Here is a 20,518-nt window from a genome sequence, read left to right on the forward strand (position 1 = left end):
CTTTTAATCTTAATGGTTGTAGCGGGAATCATCCGAAAATCCTAGCAGTAGTGGAGTCCAAATTGGTCCGCTCGTGCTAATTGAACTGTTATCTTTGTACTGTATTGGAAAGATTTTTAATCAAATTAAGTACAATAGGGGTTAAGACTAAAATAAGTAATATCAAACAGAATATATGTCTTGTATTTTAGGACCTTGTAAATATAATATGTTTTTATGCTTATTTTTAGATGAATGTAAATTACAATATGTACAAAGACCTGTCTTATACGCTTTGATGATTCTTTGGATCGAATAAAGATTTTTGATGATAATGATTATGAAAGCCCCAGTGGATTGCGGTACATTCCCTTGAATGCACAATCATGTTCATGCAGCCATTACACAGCTCCTGTCCCAAACGCTGTCACACCACCTGGCGTCACTGCGGGGCTGTTAACAAACAGTGAGACTCCTGGAGCTGTTATTTGCACTACGGATGGCCACACCCACAGGGGCAAGGATCAAAGTATAACAGGTGAGCGCAAAACAGCCGTTTGTTCTTGGTTGCAGTCCACAAGCCCAGGATGAAGTGCTTGTAGCACGAAACGTGTCACTTGGACTTTGATTATGACACCTCCTTGGAAACAAATGTTTACATTATCTGATTAGCTATATTTAATAGTAATCAGTATTAGAGCATCTGCGATCATTTATTGCGGATGCGCTCTGTCTATATAGCTTGTGCATTTAATGGCGCTCTTTGTTTGACAAGGATGACGTGTCATTCCCTACCTGCTTGCAATATAGGGATACGAGCCGATCCACGGCGTAATGCTGTAAGTCTTACCCCTTTGCAAAATTAATGTTGCCGATTTTCGGCAGAATTACAATTAAACATCAGCACAAGAATGTATATAATACTGGATTGTAGTTGTGCGTTGTGTAAATGCGCGTGTGAATTCCAACATGGCGCTTATTATTTGCTAAGGTGGTTTTGTCCCTTCTTGATTTTCATTTATGTAACTTGAAAACTTTATTAGCACGCCATATTCGAGGTGTCATGAACACCGAAGAAGGCTTGACGCCCAAACGCGTCTGTTCAACAAAAAATAAAGAAGTTTGCGAAAACATCCTCCGTGAGTGCGGTAATTCTTGGAAATACGGAGAATTTGAGCTTCATGTTAAGCGGCATTCCACTACCGCAACAGGCACCCGCCTGGGAGTGCACCGTCAGGAGAGTGGAGACGGAGCATTTTGCGTAACTATTACAGAGCACCGCCGCAGCTGTTGGGCGAGGATATGTCACTGCACGGACCGAACTGGAGGATTACAGAGGAAGCATCAAGCCGGGTATGTCCCACAACGAGTCCCTACGGTGAGCCCGGGCACATGAGCCACAGCGGAGATAGGCAGCAAGGCGCTAGGGGGGTGTGCGTAGCAAACTTCTTGTTTGTGAGATAGACACTATAGGAACTGGCATGTTCTGCGAGAGCACACGCCGCGAAGTGGCGAGAGATATGTTTAGGTGCAAGGTGCAGCAGCCACACGTGCAGTACTAGCGGTATCGCAGCAGAGCAGCAAACTGAATGACATATTAACTAAAATGGAGAGACTGTATGAACGCGAGGTCCGCAAATGGTAGGAGGCCACCAGTCTGTAGAGTTACATAGAGGATAAGCGTGTTCCCAGAGGATTAAGGGTATACACAGTGCCATCTTATGAAAACCCGGATCCTCAACTTCTCACTGATTAGGCGGAACACACGGCCCAGTATTGCAAAGGGACTCTAAAAATCCTTGTCCAATATGCCTGCAGTGATCGGGATAAGACATTGGCGGAAATCAAGGTATTAGAAGAGGACCTGAGCAAGGAGGATGATACAAGCCGGGTAGAGGAACTGAAAGGGCAAATGAAGCTAAGAGTGACAAAGTATGAACAAAAAATAAAAGCCAGGAAACAAGAAAAATATACTTGTGATGAGAATGACTACCTGCAGGGGCGAGTTCTAACATTCGCTAAGAAGTTTGATGCCCCTAGAAAAGAAGTGCACTGGAGAGTGCAGCAAACCACAGAACTGCGTGTAGAAACTTCTGAGTCCGAGGTCACTGAGAATGACTCGAGTGATGACCAAGCACATCGCGGAGTGGAAGGGAGAGGGAGTGCTGTCCCTTTTCACGACGTGGTCAAAATCATTCGGCAGTACTGGTTACGGGGAGGAAAAAACAAACCCCCGGAGGATCCCACGGAAAATCCAGCAGAGCAGGCGGGGGCAGGAAGAGGAAGAACGCAGACTTGGACAAACAGAAACAAAACGAAAATCAACAGATGCTAATGGAAACAATAAATCTAACAGTAGTCAATCTAACAAATAGATGTCTCACAGTTACTGAAACCAAACTCTTGAGTCTTGGATTGACTTTTTGCCCTAGCAGTCATCTGGAATACACTCGGACTCGAATAGCGGCAGGAAACCCACGGTGTCAGCGCGCTTTACAAATCCCACTTAACATAACAGAACAATAGACCTTTTTAGTTTCATACAGAAACTCAAGCTACATAAGTATTTTAAATTAAGATCACATACTAAAGGGGGTGCGCTAGAGAGCCCGGAGGAAGATGGCCGCATTTTAGTGCTGCTCTGCCGGTCGAGATATTAATCCGCCCATTATATTTATATTTATATTTATTCATTTATAGAGCGCATGGTTACACCAACGGTTTGTCCCTGCGCTGAGGCATGTCAGAATAGAGACTGCGGTAGCTGGGTACTTTTACATTTTGTCCTCCGTGTTGGAGAATAACCAGGTCTTTAGCTGTTTACGGAACACTTTCTCGCTGGGTTCTAGTCTTAACGTGATTGGTAGGGCGTTCCAATTTTTTGCTGCCAGAAACCTGAAAGAGCGGGCTCCTGTGCCAGCTTTGAAGACTCTGGGGATTTTTACCAGTGCTAAGTCCGTGGACCTAAGGTTGCGTCCAGGAACGTATTTTATCAGCAGAGGTTGCAGGTATTTAGGGCCTTTTTGTGCAAGTATGCGGTGGCAGTAGCACAATGCCTTGAATTTGGCTCTTTTATCCACTGGAAGCCAATGAAGGTTGTCCAGAGCCTTCCTAGTGTTTGTTTTCCTAGGGAGACTGAGCACCAAACGTGCGGCGGCATTCTGCACGCGTTGCAGTTTGGCTAGGCCTTGTTTTGAGGCCCCAAGGTACAGAACATTTCCATAATCCAGTTGAGATGTAATGACTGCATGGACTATGGTCTTTCTTGTTTTTGCTGAAAGTAGCTCTATGACTTTCCTAAGAGTTTTTATGATGCCATAGCATTTCACGGTTACCTTCTGTATTTGGTTATCGAAGGATAGTTTGTGATCTAGCCATATGCCTAGGTTCTTTACCTCCTGCTTGGGGAAGGGGACTTGTCCTAGTTCTTCCGGCCACCACGCAGATGACCAAATGGTAGGTGACTTTCCTACCACTAGTAACTCCGTTTTATCCCCGTTTAGACGAAGGCAGTGGTTTGACATCTAGTCAGCTACTTCCTTAAGACAACTAGCAAAGCGGGTTTTTGCCTGATTTTTGGTTTGGGATAGCTGACAATAAGTTGCGTATCATCCGCATAGGATACTATTGTCACTTCATGCTTCTCCACACGTTCCGCTAGTGGCCCCACATACAGATTAAAGAGTGTGGGGCTCAGAATTGATCCCTGAGGGACTCCCTTGGGTAGGGGTAGCTTTCGGACAGGTGTGTTTTTTGGGCCACTTGGAAGCTACGTTTGTCTAGGAATGAGGCCAGCCATTTCAGGGCTGTACTTCTAATGCCGCAGGATTCCAGTCTCTGAAGTAGTTTTGGGTGTGAGACTGTGTCAAACGCCGCGCTGAGGTCTAATAGAATCAGCGCGGCCGTTTGACCTTCATCAACGTGTTGCCTCAGAGCCTCCGTTGCCATAAGCAATGCTGACTCTGTTGAATGTGCTATTCTGAACCCTGACTGTGATGGATGGAATAGGTCGTTAGCATTTATGTGCTCAACTATTTGTTTATTAATAATTTTCTCTGCGATTTTTGCCACAAAAGGAAGTAGTGAGATCGGGCGCAGGTTGTCCAGCCTAGTGTACTCCAGGGTGGGTTTTTTCTTCAGTGGCCTAACAATTGCTTGCTTCCATTTTGTTGGGACTACGCCTGTTTTGAAGGAGTACGTAATGAGTTCTTCAATATAAGGTTGGATGATTTCTAGCCCTTCCAAGATTTTCTTCGGTCGTGCTGGGTCTCTTGGTGAGCCTGATTTTATTCCTTTTATTATGGCTTCTAATTCCGTGCTTTCTGGTATATTAAACCTCTCTAGAGGGGACTTAATTAGTGCTACAGGTTCCTCATCCTGTTCGGTAGTCCCTAGCCTTGCCTCTGCTGGAAAGGTCTCGTATATTTTTGTTACTTTACTAGAAAAAAACTCGGCTATCTCGTTACAGCTTTCTTTGGTGTCTGGAATATCAGCTGTCCTTTCTTTTTGAGTTTTAAGGGATTTTAGGATGGAGAACAACTCTTTGTGTTAGTTATCGGCAGTATCTATTTTGTGTGTGTAGAATTCACGTCTAACTTTCTTGATAAGTGTGTGGTAGTTTTTAAGTTCTTTTTTGTACTCTTCCTTGGCTTTATTACAGTAGTCTTTCCTCCAGGTTCTTTCTGCCTTTTTAGATATTTTCCTAGCTTTCCTTAGTTCATCATTGTACCAGGGTGCGGTTGTTTTAGGTCTCTTAGGGAATCCAGTGCTCCAGGGTGCTACTTCATCAAGGGCATTTCTAATCCAGCTCTCTAACTGGTTATTAGCTATGTTAATGTCCTTGTCCAGTATGGGTTTCTGTTTCATGAGAGTGCGCGAGAAAGAGGCAGAGTTGAATTTTGCCCATTTTCTAGTAGTGATTGGGTTGGTACATTCCTGTTCCTCCATTTTCTGAGACGGTAGGGTGAAAGGAACTAGGTAGTGGTCAGACCACGGGAGTGGGTGTGGTGTTCCCACTTCAATATCAGGGCAGTTGGTGAATAGTGGATCTAGGATGTGTCCCCCTTGGTGGGTTTGTGATTCTACCTTCTGTGTAAGATTTAATGCAAGAAGGTCTTTGCAGATAGTGTTTCCTTCTTTATTATTTTCCTTGTCAAAGTGTATGTTTAGATCCCCTAAAACAATAAATTTATTATATCTCAATGCTGGGTGGACCACTTTATCCCCCAAACTTGTCATAAATGTAGTTGCTTGTCCAGGTGGGCGGTAAATAAGGAACCCTGTAATAGTGGTGTCATCTGTTATTGTTAAGGTAAAGAAGAGGGCCTCACAACTCTCTAGGTCACTTTGTTGGACCTCGCATTTTATCTTATCCTTATGGATTATGGCGATTCCTCCTCCTCTCTGACCTCTCCTGTCTTGTCTAACTAGGACGTAGCCAATCGGGATGGCGTCTATCACATCAGGTATTGAGGCGTCATTAAGCCATGTTTCGGTCCGAAACAAGGCATCTAGTTCGTTCTCCTCTAGTAGGTCGTGGATTTCATATTTGTGTTTTGCCATGGATCTACAGTTTAGGAGCGCCAGTTGTAATTTTGCTTTGCCTGTGGGGTGTGCTTGACAGCTGAATGTGGTATTACAGTGCCTACATGTAGTTTCCCCTGTGTCAAGTTGTATTGTATGTCTGCAGTTAGCATTATTTAGTTGATTCCATTTTAAGAGCACTTCTTTGGTGTATTTTATCCGTGTTAGATGCTCCGCCGGGTCAGGGTTTGTGGCCCCAGGCCCCGGCCGGCCGCGTACGGCGCAGACGGGCTTGCGTTTGGCGCGCAGGCGGCGCGCCCGCTGCGCGCGTCCGCTACGCGCGTCCGCTACTCGTGGTGAAGATCATCCGGTAAAATGGGGTGCTGCCAGTGAAGGTCCGCCCCCTCCTCCCCTCTTGCCCAGAAGTGCTCCACGCTCCGCTCCTCCCTCCACAACAATCGGGAAAATCCCGTGGTGGCCCGGGGAGGCGCGGGGAGCGTGGGTGTCCAAGGGTGCAGGAGGACTATGGGTGAGTAGTGAGTGAGTTTTAAAAAGTACGCCGCTGCTATTTCGGGCTAAATCCCCCCGTGCAATTTTTAAAAACAATGACTTAAATCTGTCACAAGTATACAATTTTAAAAAGTTGGTCAGGTACCGGTCTCGTAGTTGCTCTCACTGTGCCTGCCTCCGCTATGCGAGCGCGGAGTGTCAGGCTTTGTAGGGTGCTGCCAGTGAAGGTCCGCCCCCTCCTCCCCTCTTGCCCGGAAGTGCTCCGCACTCCGCTCCTCCCTCCACAACAATCGGGAAAATCCTGTGGTGGACCGGGGAGGCACGGGGAGCCTGGGTGTCCAAGGGTCCAGGAGGACTATGGGTGAGTAGTGAGTGAGTTTTAAAAAAGTACGCCGCTGCTATTTCGGGCCAAATCGCCCGAAATTATCCTGATTAGCTGGCGCCATCCGGAGCTTTCAGGCACAGATTTATATTTCTTACCCTGTATGGCTTAGTTTGACACCCCTCAACTGTGGACTGCCTGCCTGTGGCCCTGCATTTGCCGTATGTGACGTATTGGCGCGAAATGGCGGCTCTGCTGTGCTCTCCCTAATGACCTGTCTGCTGTGTTGCTGCTGCCCTGGGGTCGTATGATGTGGAGCACTGCAGTGAGCCGAGTTACCTCTTGAAGCACTGCGAGGTGGCGTCCTGGCTGTCGTAATTGCTGCTGGCTCCTGTGACACCTCGGGCCTGTGGGCCTGCACCACAGCTCCGCGCCTGACAGCTGCGGCGAGTAAACCCATTCACTGGCTGAGGACGGAGTGCTTCTGCTGCCGGCCGGAGGGCCCGACCTGCTCCACGACTCGCCGCTGTGCTGCCCCCCTCAAGCCCGTGGCGGCTTCTGCTCCTACCTCCATAGCATGCCGGATTCTGCGCTGCAATGGCCTGCCTCCTCCACTGCCATGACTGTCATCTGCTGCTGCTACTGGCTCCTGCGACACCTGAAGCCTGTGGGCCTGCACCGTGAAGGTAGGCCCTCTGCCCCACAGCTTCGTGCCTGACCGCTGCGGCGAGTAAGCCCATTCCCTGGCTGAGGATGGAGTGCTTCTGCTGCCGGCCGGAGGGCCTGACCTGTTCCACGATCTGCCGCCGCACTGCCTCCATCCCGCCCGCATGCCGGATTCTTCGCTGGGGGGCCTGCCTCCTCCACCGCCATACCTGTCATCTGCTGCAGCAAGTCCCCGGGCCCGTTATCAGTGGAGTCCAACTTTTATTATCTTATGTGTTCTCCGATCCAGACAATATTGCCCCGTTTGAGACCGGTGCTTTGATTATACACTGTGGTCACTCCTCCAAACGTCTGTGAGCCTTTCCTTTTACTCTGCTGGGGGCGCCCGCCACGAGGTCTGCTCTGGGTGATTGCTCAAGTGCTCCATTGTGTAGTGAATAGCTGCGAGGTACATGCTGGGGGCCCTCCTCTGTGCAGTGGGAGCCTTGCTAACGTAGAGTTTGTTGCAGGCCACCCACACCCCAGTGTCAGATAGTTCAGAGTGTGCCTTTTCCTGGTGCCCACACTGTATTGCTGCTATTTGATCGTCCTTAGGCCATTTTGGCTCTGAGTGTGCTCGGCTTTGTGTGTCTGGGAGCACTGAACCTGGAATCAATCAGTTGGTTTGGCTGCCTTACCTACCTTATCACCCAGCTGCCACTGGATCTTGACCTGGCTAGCGCCCACATTCATCAGCACACTCAGCTGCTGTTTTATTGCGCTTGCCCTCATGGAGTGTGTTGGCCGGCCCTCTTACCTCATCATGGGGCGAACAGATAAACAACAAGGAAAATTGAACTTTGAATCTAAAAAAAACACTAAATCTTACTCTCCAACCATATCTGACGCTGTAACAGAGCCTGGCACTGGTGGAAAGCTGGAGCGTCTGATGATGGCAATGCAACAAAGCCTCCACACCATTGACGCAAAAATAGATCACTTGAACCTGCGTATGGACACAATGGCGCCAAAACTGGATAAACACAGTGCGCAGATCGCTGAGGCCGAGCAGCGCCTCTCTACTACAGAAGACCGAGTTGCAGCAGTCAGCACCTTCTGTGCAAGTATGGAAAAGCTTTTGGAGGCCATCAAAGCTAAAAATGAGGACATTGAGGCTCAGTCCCGAAGGAACAATCTGCGCATAATTGGCATTTCGGAGACGACCAACACCGGGCCTATGGAACTCTATGTGGAAACGCTACTTACCTCCCTTCTGGGGGCATAACACTTTTCGAAAGTGTTCATTGTTGAACGAGCACATCGCTCCTTAGCTGCCCGGCCTGTCCCAGGAGCGCCTCCCCGACCTATCATAGCCAGACTGCTAAACTATCGTGATCGGGACACTGCGCTACGTCTGGCGAGAGAAAAGGACAGCCTGAACTATCAAGGTATGAAAGTGGAGCAGTTTCCTGATTTCACAGTGGCGGTGCAGCAGACGCGCAGGGAGTTCCATGTTGTCAAGAAAATGTTGCAAGCCCTGCATATCCAATATGCAATGCTATACCCTTCCCGCCTGCGAATCCAGCATGATGGGAAGGCTCGTATCTTCTCGACACCCAAGGAGCCGCTTCAGTGTGTTCGCCAGCTGGAAAGACGCTTGTCGAGACGTGACAAAGGTGAAGACTCGGACTCTGAGGTCTGATCATGTGAGCCAGGTTTTCCTTTTTTTGTCATCTATTGCTCTCTACTGATGCTGTTGACGGCCAGGTTATCCCCACGCACTGCACTGAAATACTTACTCTGGTCTGCTGTATAACTCAGATATATTATTATGTTCCAGTGCAGGTGCCTTGTTCCCTCATCCGAATTGCTCTTGTTGGTTTTATTTTGGAAATTGTTGGGTTCTTAGCCAGGATATGAGGGTTGTTACAAGAGCTCTATTATGTCTGGAGCCACTTTAGTCATCATGGGACATGGACTGAACAGCCTATCACTCTATATCTCAACCCACCCTGTCTTTTGCAGGGTGCCGCCGGCTCCTAGCGCTTCACCATATGGAAGCTCCCCACTAAGTTGTTTCCTCTGTTAGGGCACGCTTCTGTGTCTGGGTTGAGATGTTCTCTTTTTACGAATCCTTATTGTATGCTTGGTCAGCTATGCAACATGTTCAGGGTTTTTTTCTTTTTTTGTTGTACATGGGATTGTCACAGCGTGTTTCAACTGCTGGAGTGGGAGGGTGGGGCTGTTGGGGAACAATGTGTTATGGATCGTGCATTGGCAGCAGTATGTGGTTATAGTGTGGTGGTACAAGGACACTTTATAGGTGTTATCACAGACATATGCTCCATAAGATCAACACTATAAATTATGCGGATGATACTCAGCTGATCCTCTCCTTTGAGGGAGAGGATTCGACATCGGTGGAGGTATTTCACAACTGTTTGCGGGATACGGCCTGTTGGCTACAAAACAATTCCCTTCAATTCAATGCAGGAAAGACTGAGGTGCTTTTCTGTGCAGGGAATAGGATCCCTCGTCACCTTCCTGGTAATTTCTGGCCTCCTGGAACTTCGAACAAAGTTCAGCCGGTGGAAACGGTCCGCAATCTGGGCATCACGCTTGACAACAAGCTTACTATGGAAGCTCAGGTTGCGAAAAAACTACATCCTGCTGCTTTGCAATCATTAGGTCTCTTCGGAAAATCTTGCCGTTATTACCCTCTCATACACGTGCTCAAGTGGCAAGATGTACGATTCTTAGTAGGCTTGACTACTGCAACGCACTCCTGCTCGAATCCCCTAGTTTTCTGCTGGATAGGCTACAAAGAATTCAATCAGCTGCAGCTAGATTAGTATAAGGGCTGCCCAGAAGATCGTCCGCTTCAGCAGCTCTGTCAGAACACCACTGGCTCCCTCTGAGACAGAGAGTACAATTTAAGTCCCTCTGCCTCGTTTTCAAAGCCCTGCATGGGATAGGACCTGTACTGATGCAAACAAAATTTGACTGGTACACTCCAACAAGACTGCTTCGCTCCTCATCGGCTAGACTGGTGAGAGTACCAAGGTTCAGGAAAGCTAGGTCAGGGGGAAGATCTTTTGGGGTGGCAGCGGCCAAACTGTGGAATAGACTCCCCTGGGAGATCAGGCAAATCAGGGAGCTGCTCCTTTTTAGAAAAAGTGTAAAAACCTGGCTGTTTCCCAAGACCTAGACGTTTGTTCCTGTCCTGACACTTTCTTCTGCCTTCTCATGAGCCAGTCAGCGCCAGGATGCCTGCAAGGTGATAGTGAGCTTTATTAGCTGAATAAATAAAATAAATAAAATAAGGGCAGATTATGACTAATTCCAATGGTAAGACAGTATCCTGGCTTAGTTGGAATGTAAAGGGGCTCAATAATTCGAAGGAAGTGCGTCAGGTGCTATCATATCTGGATCGTCACCATATCCAGATTGCCCTCTTGCAGGAGACGCATCTCAAGAAGCAGGCGGTGTCTACCGTTGCCACCAGATGGGCTGTGGTAAAGCTAGCTGTGTCCTATTCCTCCTATGCACGGGGGTAATGGTTCTGATTTAAAAAGGGATCCCCTTTGTACCAATCTCTGTGGAGGAAGATGTGGATGGAAGATATATAATAGTGTATGGGACGCTATACCGCGCGTTAATGGTAATAGTGAATGTGTATGGCCCTAATATTGACGATCCCCCTTTTTATGACGCACTCTGGGGGAAACTTTAGAAATTACCTCCTTGCACTGTTATATGTGGGGGTGATTTTAATGTGACACTGAACCACGCCATGGACAGAATGTCTATGACAGAACCGACCCCTAAGAAGGCAGCTGCAGCACTGCATGACGGTATGTTGACACTGGGGCTTATAGACATCTGGCTATTACGACATCCCTGTCAAAAAGAGGGCACGTGCCACTCCTATGCCCGGCAAGCTTGGTCCCGCATAGACTTCTGGTTAGTCTCCCAAGACATTACTGATAGGATATTACAGGTTGAGCACCTGCCCAGAACCTTGTCTGATCACTCCCCTGTGCTCCTTCGTATGGCATTACCTGCCTATACTCCTCCCCCTTTCCAATGGCGTCTGCAGTCCACCTCCCTTCTAGACCTAGTGTTTTGTGAGGGTGTTCGGGAGTCCATTACTGACTATTTCGCCCACAATAAAGGATCGGTTGACTCTGCAGGTACACTATGGGAGGCTTTTAAGGTGACCATACGGGGGGCTTGTATTGGTCTTCAGCCTGGGGTTCTTAAGTCTCTCAGAGGTACCATGTCTACACTGGAGCGCGATCTGAAGGGGCTAGAGAGCCGGTATGAAAACTCACCTGACCCTTCTGTGCTCGCACTCATAAAAGAAAAAGTTGCTGAATATAATGAAGTAGCTGACCAGGAAATACGGCACCTGTCCCGCAGAAACAGGGCCAGATACTATGGGGAGGGTGGCAGACCTGGGAGGGCACTAGCTGCCCGTATCATAGAATATGGGAGCAAGGCATACACGATTAGTGCGGTAACGGTTGATGATTTTACTCACTATGACACTCCTAATATATTACAGGCATTCGCCACTTATTATACAGACATGTACGCTCCCCGCCCGGCCGCTGACGAAGTAGAGCTGCAACAATATTTGGAAGATATAGCGCTAGTGTGGCTCTCTAGAGGGCAGCAGGAGTTCTTAATGCATCCCATCACCCTGGGTGAAATACGGGACGCCATTGTAGCCCTCCCGAATGGCAAGTCGGCCGGCACAGATGGCCTGCCAGCAGAATTTTATAAAACCTATATCGACATCCTTGCCCCCTATTTGCAGCAGGTGTATGAAGAGGCGTATGAGTCCCAATGTCTACCTCCAACTCTGCGTGAAGCACTGATGGTCACGCTCCTCAAGCCGGACAAGCCGCCGGATAGGTGCAAATCCTACTGACCACTATCCCTAATTAATACAGATGTTAACATTTTTGCAAAAGTTCTGGCGACCAGATTGCAGTTGCTCCTTCCGGTTATGGTGTTACCGGATCAATCTGGTTTAATTCCCACCCACTCCACCTCCCATAATTTGCGGACGCTCTTCGCAGTCATGCATGTCCTAGAACCCACGCTGCTGGTGGTGGCAGTACTCCTTGACGCCGCCAAGGCTTTTGATTCAGTCTCCTGGTCCTACATGTTTGCCATTCTGTATCGTATATGGGTACCTTTTTGTTTTTACAAATTGGATAAAATTGCTTTACACACAACCTTCTTCGCGGGTGAGGGTCAATGGTAGCCTCTCTGAGATAGTCCACATTCATCGTGGTACACGTCAGGGCTGCCCGCTCTCCCCCTTGCTATTCACACTTCTTCTTGAACCACTGGCATGCATCCTGCGGCAGCGCCATGCCCAGGCGTCCCTGCGGTTCTTGCAACGCCCCATGGCGGTTTCCATGTATGCCGACGACATGGTGCTGTATGTGCGCGAGCTGCCCTACACCTGGCATCTCTCCTCCGGGAATATGTCCACTTTGGGTGGTTTTCCAGCCTTGGAATAAATTGGTCCAAATCAATGATCCTGCCCCTTACGGATTGCACGTCCCCCATGGTCTTAGACTTTCCCCTGGTATGGTGTACCGATACAGTAAAGTATTTAGGTATTTGGCTCCATCGTGACCCGCAGGAAGTGGTGCGGGCTAACTACGGCACGGCCATTACACGCCTTGAAGAGCAGATAACCCGCTGGATTAATCTGTCTCTCTCCTTCGCTAACCGTATAGCATTAATGAAAATGGTGAAACTGCCACGCTTTTTGTACCTATTTTTAAATATCCCTGTCCCCCTGACACGCCATTTTTTTTAGTCGCTCCGCTCCCTTTTGATCACGCTAGCATGGGGGGGTAAGAAGCCTCGCTTCAAGTGGGAAATGCTTACGCTCCCCTATGAGCAAGGTGGTTTTACGGCGCCAGACTTTCATCTATACTACTTGTGTGCGCAGGCCCATTTTGCGTACTATTGGCAGCAGGACCCGGCCTACATCCCTCATATTGCAGTCGAGGCAGGCGCTGTGCATCCCATACCACACAAGGCCATGATAGTTAATACCCACACGGTTTTCGAAAAAGGGGAGTTTGACACGTTTCGCACAACGGTTAAAGCGTGGCAGGACCTGGGAAAGCGAGCGCAGAAGCTGCCCCTTTTCCCCTAGTATGCCTCTTTTACATCACACTTGTATCTCGGTTACTACTGAGGCGGGTGCACTGAGGTCCCTTAAAGACATGAATATGGTGAAAATGGGGGATGTGTATCCTGGTGGTCACTTCATCACATCAACGTCACTGGCTGCTGGTAGCGATATCGCTACTATGCATCTTTTCATTTACACTAGACTGCAGTCAGCCATGCGTGCCCTATACCCACAATTTCCTGATGAGCCACCTACGCTAGGCGCACTGCATCTCATATACACCACTACCTCTAGGGTGAAACTGGTCACGAGATTGTTTCAGGTGTCGCAGAGGGAGGTGGTTGCCTCAGGGGTAGCCGCCTTACATAAATGGAATGCTGCTCTGCCACGTCCCATGTCGGATGTTGATTGGGTGGACTGCTGCCGTCTGACAGGGCACTTGACAACTAAAGGTAATTTAAGGATGGTCCACTTCAAATATTAACATCAACTATACTATATACTTGTCCAATTATACAGATATGGTTTACGGGATACAGATGCCTGCAGACGCTGCGGTAAGCTTGGCGCAGATTTCTATCACTTGGCATGGGAATGCCCCAAGGTGTTCTCATATTGGGAATCTGTTGTAAAGACTGTATGTTCGATGGTTGAGCTCCCTTTGGTCTGTACCCCACAGCTGTGTCCCCTGGGCCTGGTTACTTGTGTTAAAGCTTCCTACAGGCGGTTTGTGGCCATTGCGTTACTGATGGCCAAGCGGAGGGTCTCTATGTGCTGGGAGAACAGACTGGCTCCCCTACTAAATTATGGCTGCAGGATCTGAGCTATTGTCGTGACCAGTTTGTATGTTATGCTGAAGAGCTGCCTACCTTGTCGCAACCACGTGACATTTGGTCACCCCTCACGACCTATTTATTGTCTGTATCCACTAGCTGAACTCTTGTTATTCATGGACGGATGACTAATATGTTTTATATATGACTATATTGCCAAGTACTCCCTTGCTGCTCTTCTCTTTTTTTCCTCATTGAATGAATTGCCCCATTATGATTGCATATGTAGCCCTAATGTGTCCCAACCGGAAACATTGACTTATTATAATGTACTGATACTGGCCTGCATGCTTTGTACTGCATCCCTGTATGCTGTTTATCGTTTTGTTTGAAAATGACTAATACATTTTTTTTTTTAAAGATCACATACTAAATATACTAGAGTATTGCCACAAAGACTAACAGCCACTGACATTCTGACTGGAAATGACCTAGCAGGAATAAAACTTCTCGAAGATTTGAGAGCAGCACGAGATGAACATCCAGCTATGAACATGAACATGGCCGAGAGAGCAATGGAGCAGGCGATTGAACAGGAGAGGGAGGAGAGTCCCTTCAAACCATCCTCCGTATTCAACCCCCAGATGCCCTGGGACACAATTAATGTGTACTCTGAGGCAATGACCAATGATCTTTTAAGCTTTAGAATGAAGCAAACTAATGCTGTGCATGCGGGCAACATCACCCCGGCTGAAAGAAAAGCATTACAGGATCTTTTGAGGGACCCTACAGTCATCATTAAACCATCGGACAAAGGTGGGAACGTTGTCCTTCTTATCAGAGATCAGTATCGGAAAGAGGCAATTCGGCAGCTGTCTGATGAAAAATACTACCAAAGTACCAACAATGAGACATATAAGCATATTGCGAAACTATATGATGAGCTTGTACGGAAATGGTACGACAGATCCATGTTAGGGACGGAGGAACATTTATTTATTCACAGCAATAATCCTATGATCCCTACTTTCTACCATCTTCCAAAACTACACAAGGACAGCCAAGATCCACATGGTAGACCAATTGTGTCTTCAGTGAATGGTTTGATGGAACATATGTCTATGTTTATTGATAACTATCTGTTTCCTTTTGTAGCCCAACTTCAATCATACACTAAAGATACTAAAGACTTTCTGAACAAGATTGCTAACACTTCTTGGGACTCCACCTACTTGCTTATGGTGTTAGATATTACGAGTCTGTATACTTGTATTAAGCATGAGTATGGTATGAATGCTATTCGATATTACCTGGAACAATGGCAGTTGCGTTTTGCACAACATAACCTTATGTTACTTGAGTTTGTTGAGTTCTGCCTCACTAATAACATCTTTCTGTTTGAGGACCAATTCTTCAGGCAGGTATCAGGCACGGCTATGGGTACCTGCTTTGCCCCCAGCTATGCAAACTTGTTCGTTGGCTGGTGGAGGAGCGGGTGCCCAGGCAATATCAAGGGCAGGACAGTGGAAGAGTTGTACAGTGGCATTGGTATATCGATGACCTGTTCATTGTGTGGCAAGAGACGGTGGGCACGGCTCATCAGTATATCGATGTTCTAAATGATAACGAGTACAACTTGCACTTTTCGGGTACCATTAGTCCAGTGGCAGTGGACTACTTGGACATGAAGGTGTTTTTTGATAATGGAGGATTGCACACTGCACTCTTCTGCAAACCAACTGCGGGTAATTCAATTCTTTGTGCAATCAGCAACCATCCCCCGAAATTGATCCAGAGTATACCGTATGGGTAGCTCCTGAGATTACGGAGAAATAGCTCCCGGGATCAGGACTTCGAGGCGGCTGCCTCAGAGTGCATAAGCAGGTTCAATATGAGAGGCTATGATCAAGGCTCTCTAGAGAAAACCCTTAGGAGGGTTAGAAAGAGTCCCAGAGCACAACTTCTCATGGATAAACCTAAGAACAAAGACACCAGTACAGAAGGCAAATTTCGTATGATTACTCCCTATTCCTCTGAAGCCAACCATCTCAGAAAGATGCTCCGAAAAAATTGGCATATCCTAAAAACTGATACCATCATTAAGGATGATATACCAGCACATCCTCTGGTTACATTTAGAAAAGCAAGGTCCTTACGGGACTTGCTAGTGAGGAGCCACGCAGAAAAGGTTACATCTAGAGCAGAAACTCTGAATGAGATGAAAGGCTTCTTTCCCTGCAGCAGGTGCAAGGTTTGCGCTGCAAGTAAACATGTTCTGACCTACAACTTACCAGAAACAGGGATATCTAAGGAAATCACCAAATTCATAACGTGCAGTACATCGTACGCCGTTTACTGTTTAGTTTGCCCTTGTGGATTACGCTATATAGGCAGTACTATACACCAGCTCAAGATCAGAATCTTAGAACATCTGAGGGCAATAGATAAAGCTAATCCTGCCTATCCTGTCGCAAGACATTTCGTTTAATTCCATCAGAGCGACAGAGGCAAACTTCAGTATTTTGGTCTGGATTTCATTCCCAATAACATCTGAGGTGGTGACAGGCTACGCAAATTACGGCGTTTGGAATCCAGATATATCATTGATCTCATGTCCAAATTTCCAAAGGGACTGAATAGTGGAGAGGAGTTAGCGATGCATTTGGGAAAGTAGCAGATTATTATTTTTGACCCGCTTTTATATTACTTATTCTGGTTTCTGCTCTGTTGTGATTCAAGCTGACTATATTCATTGTCTGTGAGAAACACCACTATACGAATTCTTTAAATATGATGAGAATGTTTATGTACTCATTTAGTGTTTTAATACTGACATGAATAATAACTGTATTGTTGCTGCTGCACCCAAGATTGAATGAATTTGGCTCTGGCAGTTATGAAATGATAAAGAAATATTGTTTTAGCAAGGGACACTAGCCGATCCACTGCGAGATTTTGATTCTGACACCTCCTTGGAAACGAATGTTTACATTATCTGATTAGCTATATTTAATAGTAATCAGTATTAGAGTATCTGCGATAATTTATTGCGAATGCAATCTGTCTATATAGCTTGTGAATTTTATGTCGCTGTTTGTTTGACAAGGATGACGTGTCATTCCCTACCTGCTTGCAATATAGGGATATGAGCCGATCCACGGCGTAATGCTGTAAGCCTTACCCCTTTGCAAAATTAATGTTGCCGATTTTCGGCAGAATTACGTTTAAACATCAGCACAAGAATGTATATAATACTGTATTGTAGTTGTGCGTTTTGGAAATGCGCGTGTGAATTCCAACATGGCGCTTATTATTTGCTAAGGTGGTTTTGTCTTTTCTTGATTTTCATTTATGCAACACGAAAACTTTATTAGCACGCCATCTTTGAGGTGTCATGAACATCGAAGAGGAGAGGGCTTGACGCTGAAACGCGTCTGTTAAAAAAAAATAAAGAAGTTTGCGAAAACATCCCCCTGTGAGTGCGGTAATTCTTGGAAATACGGAGAATTTGAGCTTTATATATATATATATATATATATATATATATGTCCAAGAAGTAAACGCTTCTTCCGGAGCGCTGGGACCCGTGAAAGTTGGCCCAAATCCCGGCGAAGCAGTCCGGTAAATTCAATCCATCAAACAAACAATTAGTTCATAATGCGCTCTCGGGCAGAAACGACAGAAGGACCCAAATTACTGGATATGCAGTTTATTTACACTAGTGTAAATAAACAGCATATCCAGTAATTTGGGTCCTTCTGTCGTTTCTGCCCGAGAGCGCATTATGAACTAATTGTTTGTTTGATATATATATATATATATATATATATATATATATATATATATATATATATATATATATATATATATATATATATATATATATATATATACACACACACTAATAAAAACCAAGATTTAAGGGACGTTATAGTTAGTTGGACATTTCACTCGTACAAAACCAGAGAAACCCGTCCGTTCTAGTTAGTTGAGCTAACTATAACTCATGCTCCCGCAATGCACTGCTGATGATGTCACATATTACATCATTCATGACATGGTCAGTGACATCACTGATGAGATCTCAAATGACATCACTGATTATATCACTGATTATATCACTGATGACATCATCCAGTGACTGTGTGTTTCTGTAAAGTGCAAATATGTTTTATATAGATATATATATATATATATATATATATATATATATATATATATATATATATATATATATATATATATATATATATATATATATATATATATATATATATATATATATATATATATATATATATCCACACGGGTTCTCTCAAAACAGCGCTGGGGTATCAATATCACGGCAGCGCCATCAGAAAACAGCAGACCCAGAAGTTTCCGTGAGTAAATTAGTTTATTCTGCAACACACGGACAGCATAACGTTTCGGCCTCCCAGAGGCCTTGGTCACATGGCATTCCAGGGCGGAATAGCAGAAATTTAAAGTGCACATGCATATGGCAATAGCCAATCAACGTAGAGATATGTACAACGGTGCAATAGACATGGTAAACATACTATGCGCTACCATGATGTTACAAATAACACTGCATCGTAACCATCTAAACAAAAGTTTTGGGTTAAATCCCAGAAAATTACCTATATATATATATATATGCGAAGGTGTATTGAAGAATGAGTAGGTATATAAGTGTCTGAATAGATGATATAGTAGGTGCGTGTCTGACTGTATAAGTGAGTTTTACTAAATGCATGGGTTAGTGACTAATCTGTGTGAATGTCTGTATCAAGCTGTTTGTTGGTTTGTACGCGGCTGCATGGGTTGGTGAGTAGCTACATGAGTGTTTATATGGGTTATTGATTGGTTGTTACAGTACCTCTATGGGTGCCTGAGTGACTGTGTGGGTGAGTGGGGGGGGGTGTGTGACTCTGTGCATAGACGTGTGACTGGGTTATTCACTAGGTATATGGGGTCAAGAGCGCATGTGTGAAGGGCTGTATGTGTGGGTGAGTGTGTGTATGGGTGTGTTGGTGAGTGAATGGATGTCTCAGTGGTACATATGTGAGTAACTACATATGTGAAAGGCAGTATATGTGAATGTTGGAATATATAAATGACTATACCTGGTCTGTCTCCTCCATAGGCTCCACACCTCTACATCTTAAAGCATAGCGCCAATGGTGAAAAAACTAGGCCTATTGAATCAACAGAGGGTGCCCACCAGGCATGCATACTAGCACCTTTTCTTTTTATAATTTATACTAATGGTTTAAAAGCATTTCTGGCAGAGAAAAATCTTGACTGCCCACGCATTGGGAGCATCCAAGTTCCGCTCTTCTCTTATGCGGACGATACCATCCTCGTGGCCCTAACTGCAAATGGCCTTCAAAAATCTCGTGATGCTTTCTCGTTTTTTTTCCTATCGCTGGACGTAAAGGTCAATTTTGTGAAATCTTACGTGAAGGTCTGTGGATCTGAAACAACAAAAAACAAAAATCATGCAGTTGGCTCAATGAGAATTGATCAAATGAAAACTTTTAATTAGCTAGGGAATATTTTTAACAACAAGCTGAAATGGGATTCGCTTGTGACATCAAGAATGCATAATGCTAGTAGGGTGGTTGAGGGACTTTTTCATTTTGCATCTGAACTAGAGCAAAAACCTGTGACTGAGCTTGTTACAATTTACAAGGCCAAATGTGTCCCGGTGGTAACATACAGTGCAGGTGTTTGAGGGCACCACAACAGCAGCCAGCTGCAAACTATGGAGAATACATTTATTAAAAGGCTGTTGATGGTTCCAAATGTGTCCCGGTGGTAACATACAGTGCAGGTGTTTGAGGGCACCACAACAGCAGCCAGCTGCAAGCTATGAAGAATACATTTATTAAAAGGCTGTTGATGGTTCTAAAGGGTGCCCCCACTAACTTCTGTCATTATGAGTTGGGTCTTGACTTTGTTGAAGATTCTATAAACATTGCCCCCCTACTTTTATGGGCCATAAAAGCCATAAAAATGTTAGTAAACTAACATTTACAAGAGATATTATCATAGACTGTCTTAACCTTGATGGTGTATTAGCTATTCCCTGGCTATCTTTTGTCAGGGACAACTTTCATAAGTTGGGTCTGGGACATTATTTTGATTGCCCTGCAAGTATTCATGAGAATACAAAAAGAATTATTAAAGAGTCACATTATGGCAGGGCAAACATACGTAGCAGGTCCTCTGTGTTTATTTGCGGCCCAACAGCAAATTTACCTCAAATATCCAGACTCGCTTTTACCTAACTAGATTGCGGTTATTGACCCTGCATTTTTTGTGACTTTTCTAACACAAGCTGGTTGGACAGACAACTTACTGGCACATGCATCAATCAAAATTGCTCTCGGTAAAATAGCGAATCAGTAAAACAGCCCATTACTAAACTCAAAACCTGATTTCCCAATGCATCAACCCCAATTCCAAATAAAATTAAGAATCGCAAATAAACCCACGCGCTAAATTACCAAATCGCAAAAAAGCGATTTGTTAATACCGAGAAATGCATTTGCTCCCGGAAATAGCGAATCGCAAGTAATAAATCGCAACACAATG

General features: G+C 45.6%; 1 protein-coding gene across 1 annotated transcript; it reads left to right on the forward strand.

The window, feature by feature from the left end:
• Nucleotides 1-472: 472 nt before the first annotated feature.
• LOC144824927 (uncharacterized) lies at nucleotides 473-17,329 on the forward strand. Its single transcript, XM_078683885.1, has 2 exons — nucleotides 473-517; nucleotides 14,340-17,329. The coding sequence occupies exon 2, from the start codon at nucleotides 14,467-14,469 to the stop codon at nucleotides 15,535-15,537; it is 1,071 nt and encodes a 356-aa protein (XP_078540011.1). The 5' UTR covers nucleotides 473-517; nucleotides 14,340-14,466; the 3' UTR covers nucleotides 15,538-17,329.
• The last annotated feature ends 3,189 nt before the right edge of the window (nucleotides 17,330-20,518 follow it).

The sequence above is a fragment of the Lissotriton helveticus genome, chromosome 3_1 (assembly GCF_964261635.1).
Source record: "Lissotriton helveticus chromosome 3_1, aLisHel1.1, whole genome shotgun sequence".
Lineage (NCBI taxonomy): Eukaryota > Metazoa > Chordata > Amphibia > Caudata > Salamandridae > Lissotriton > Lissotriton helveticus.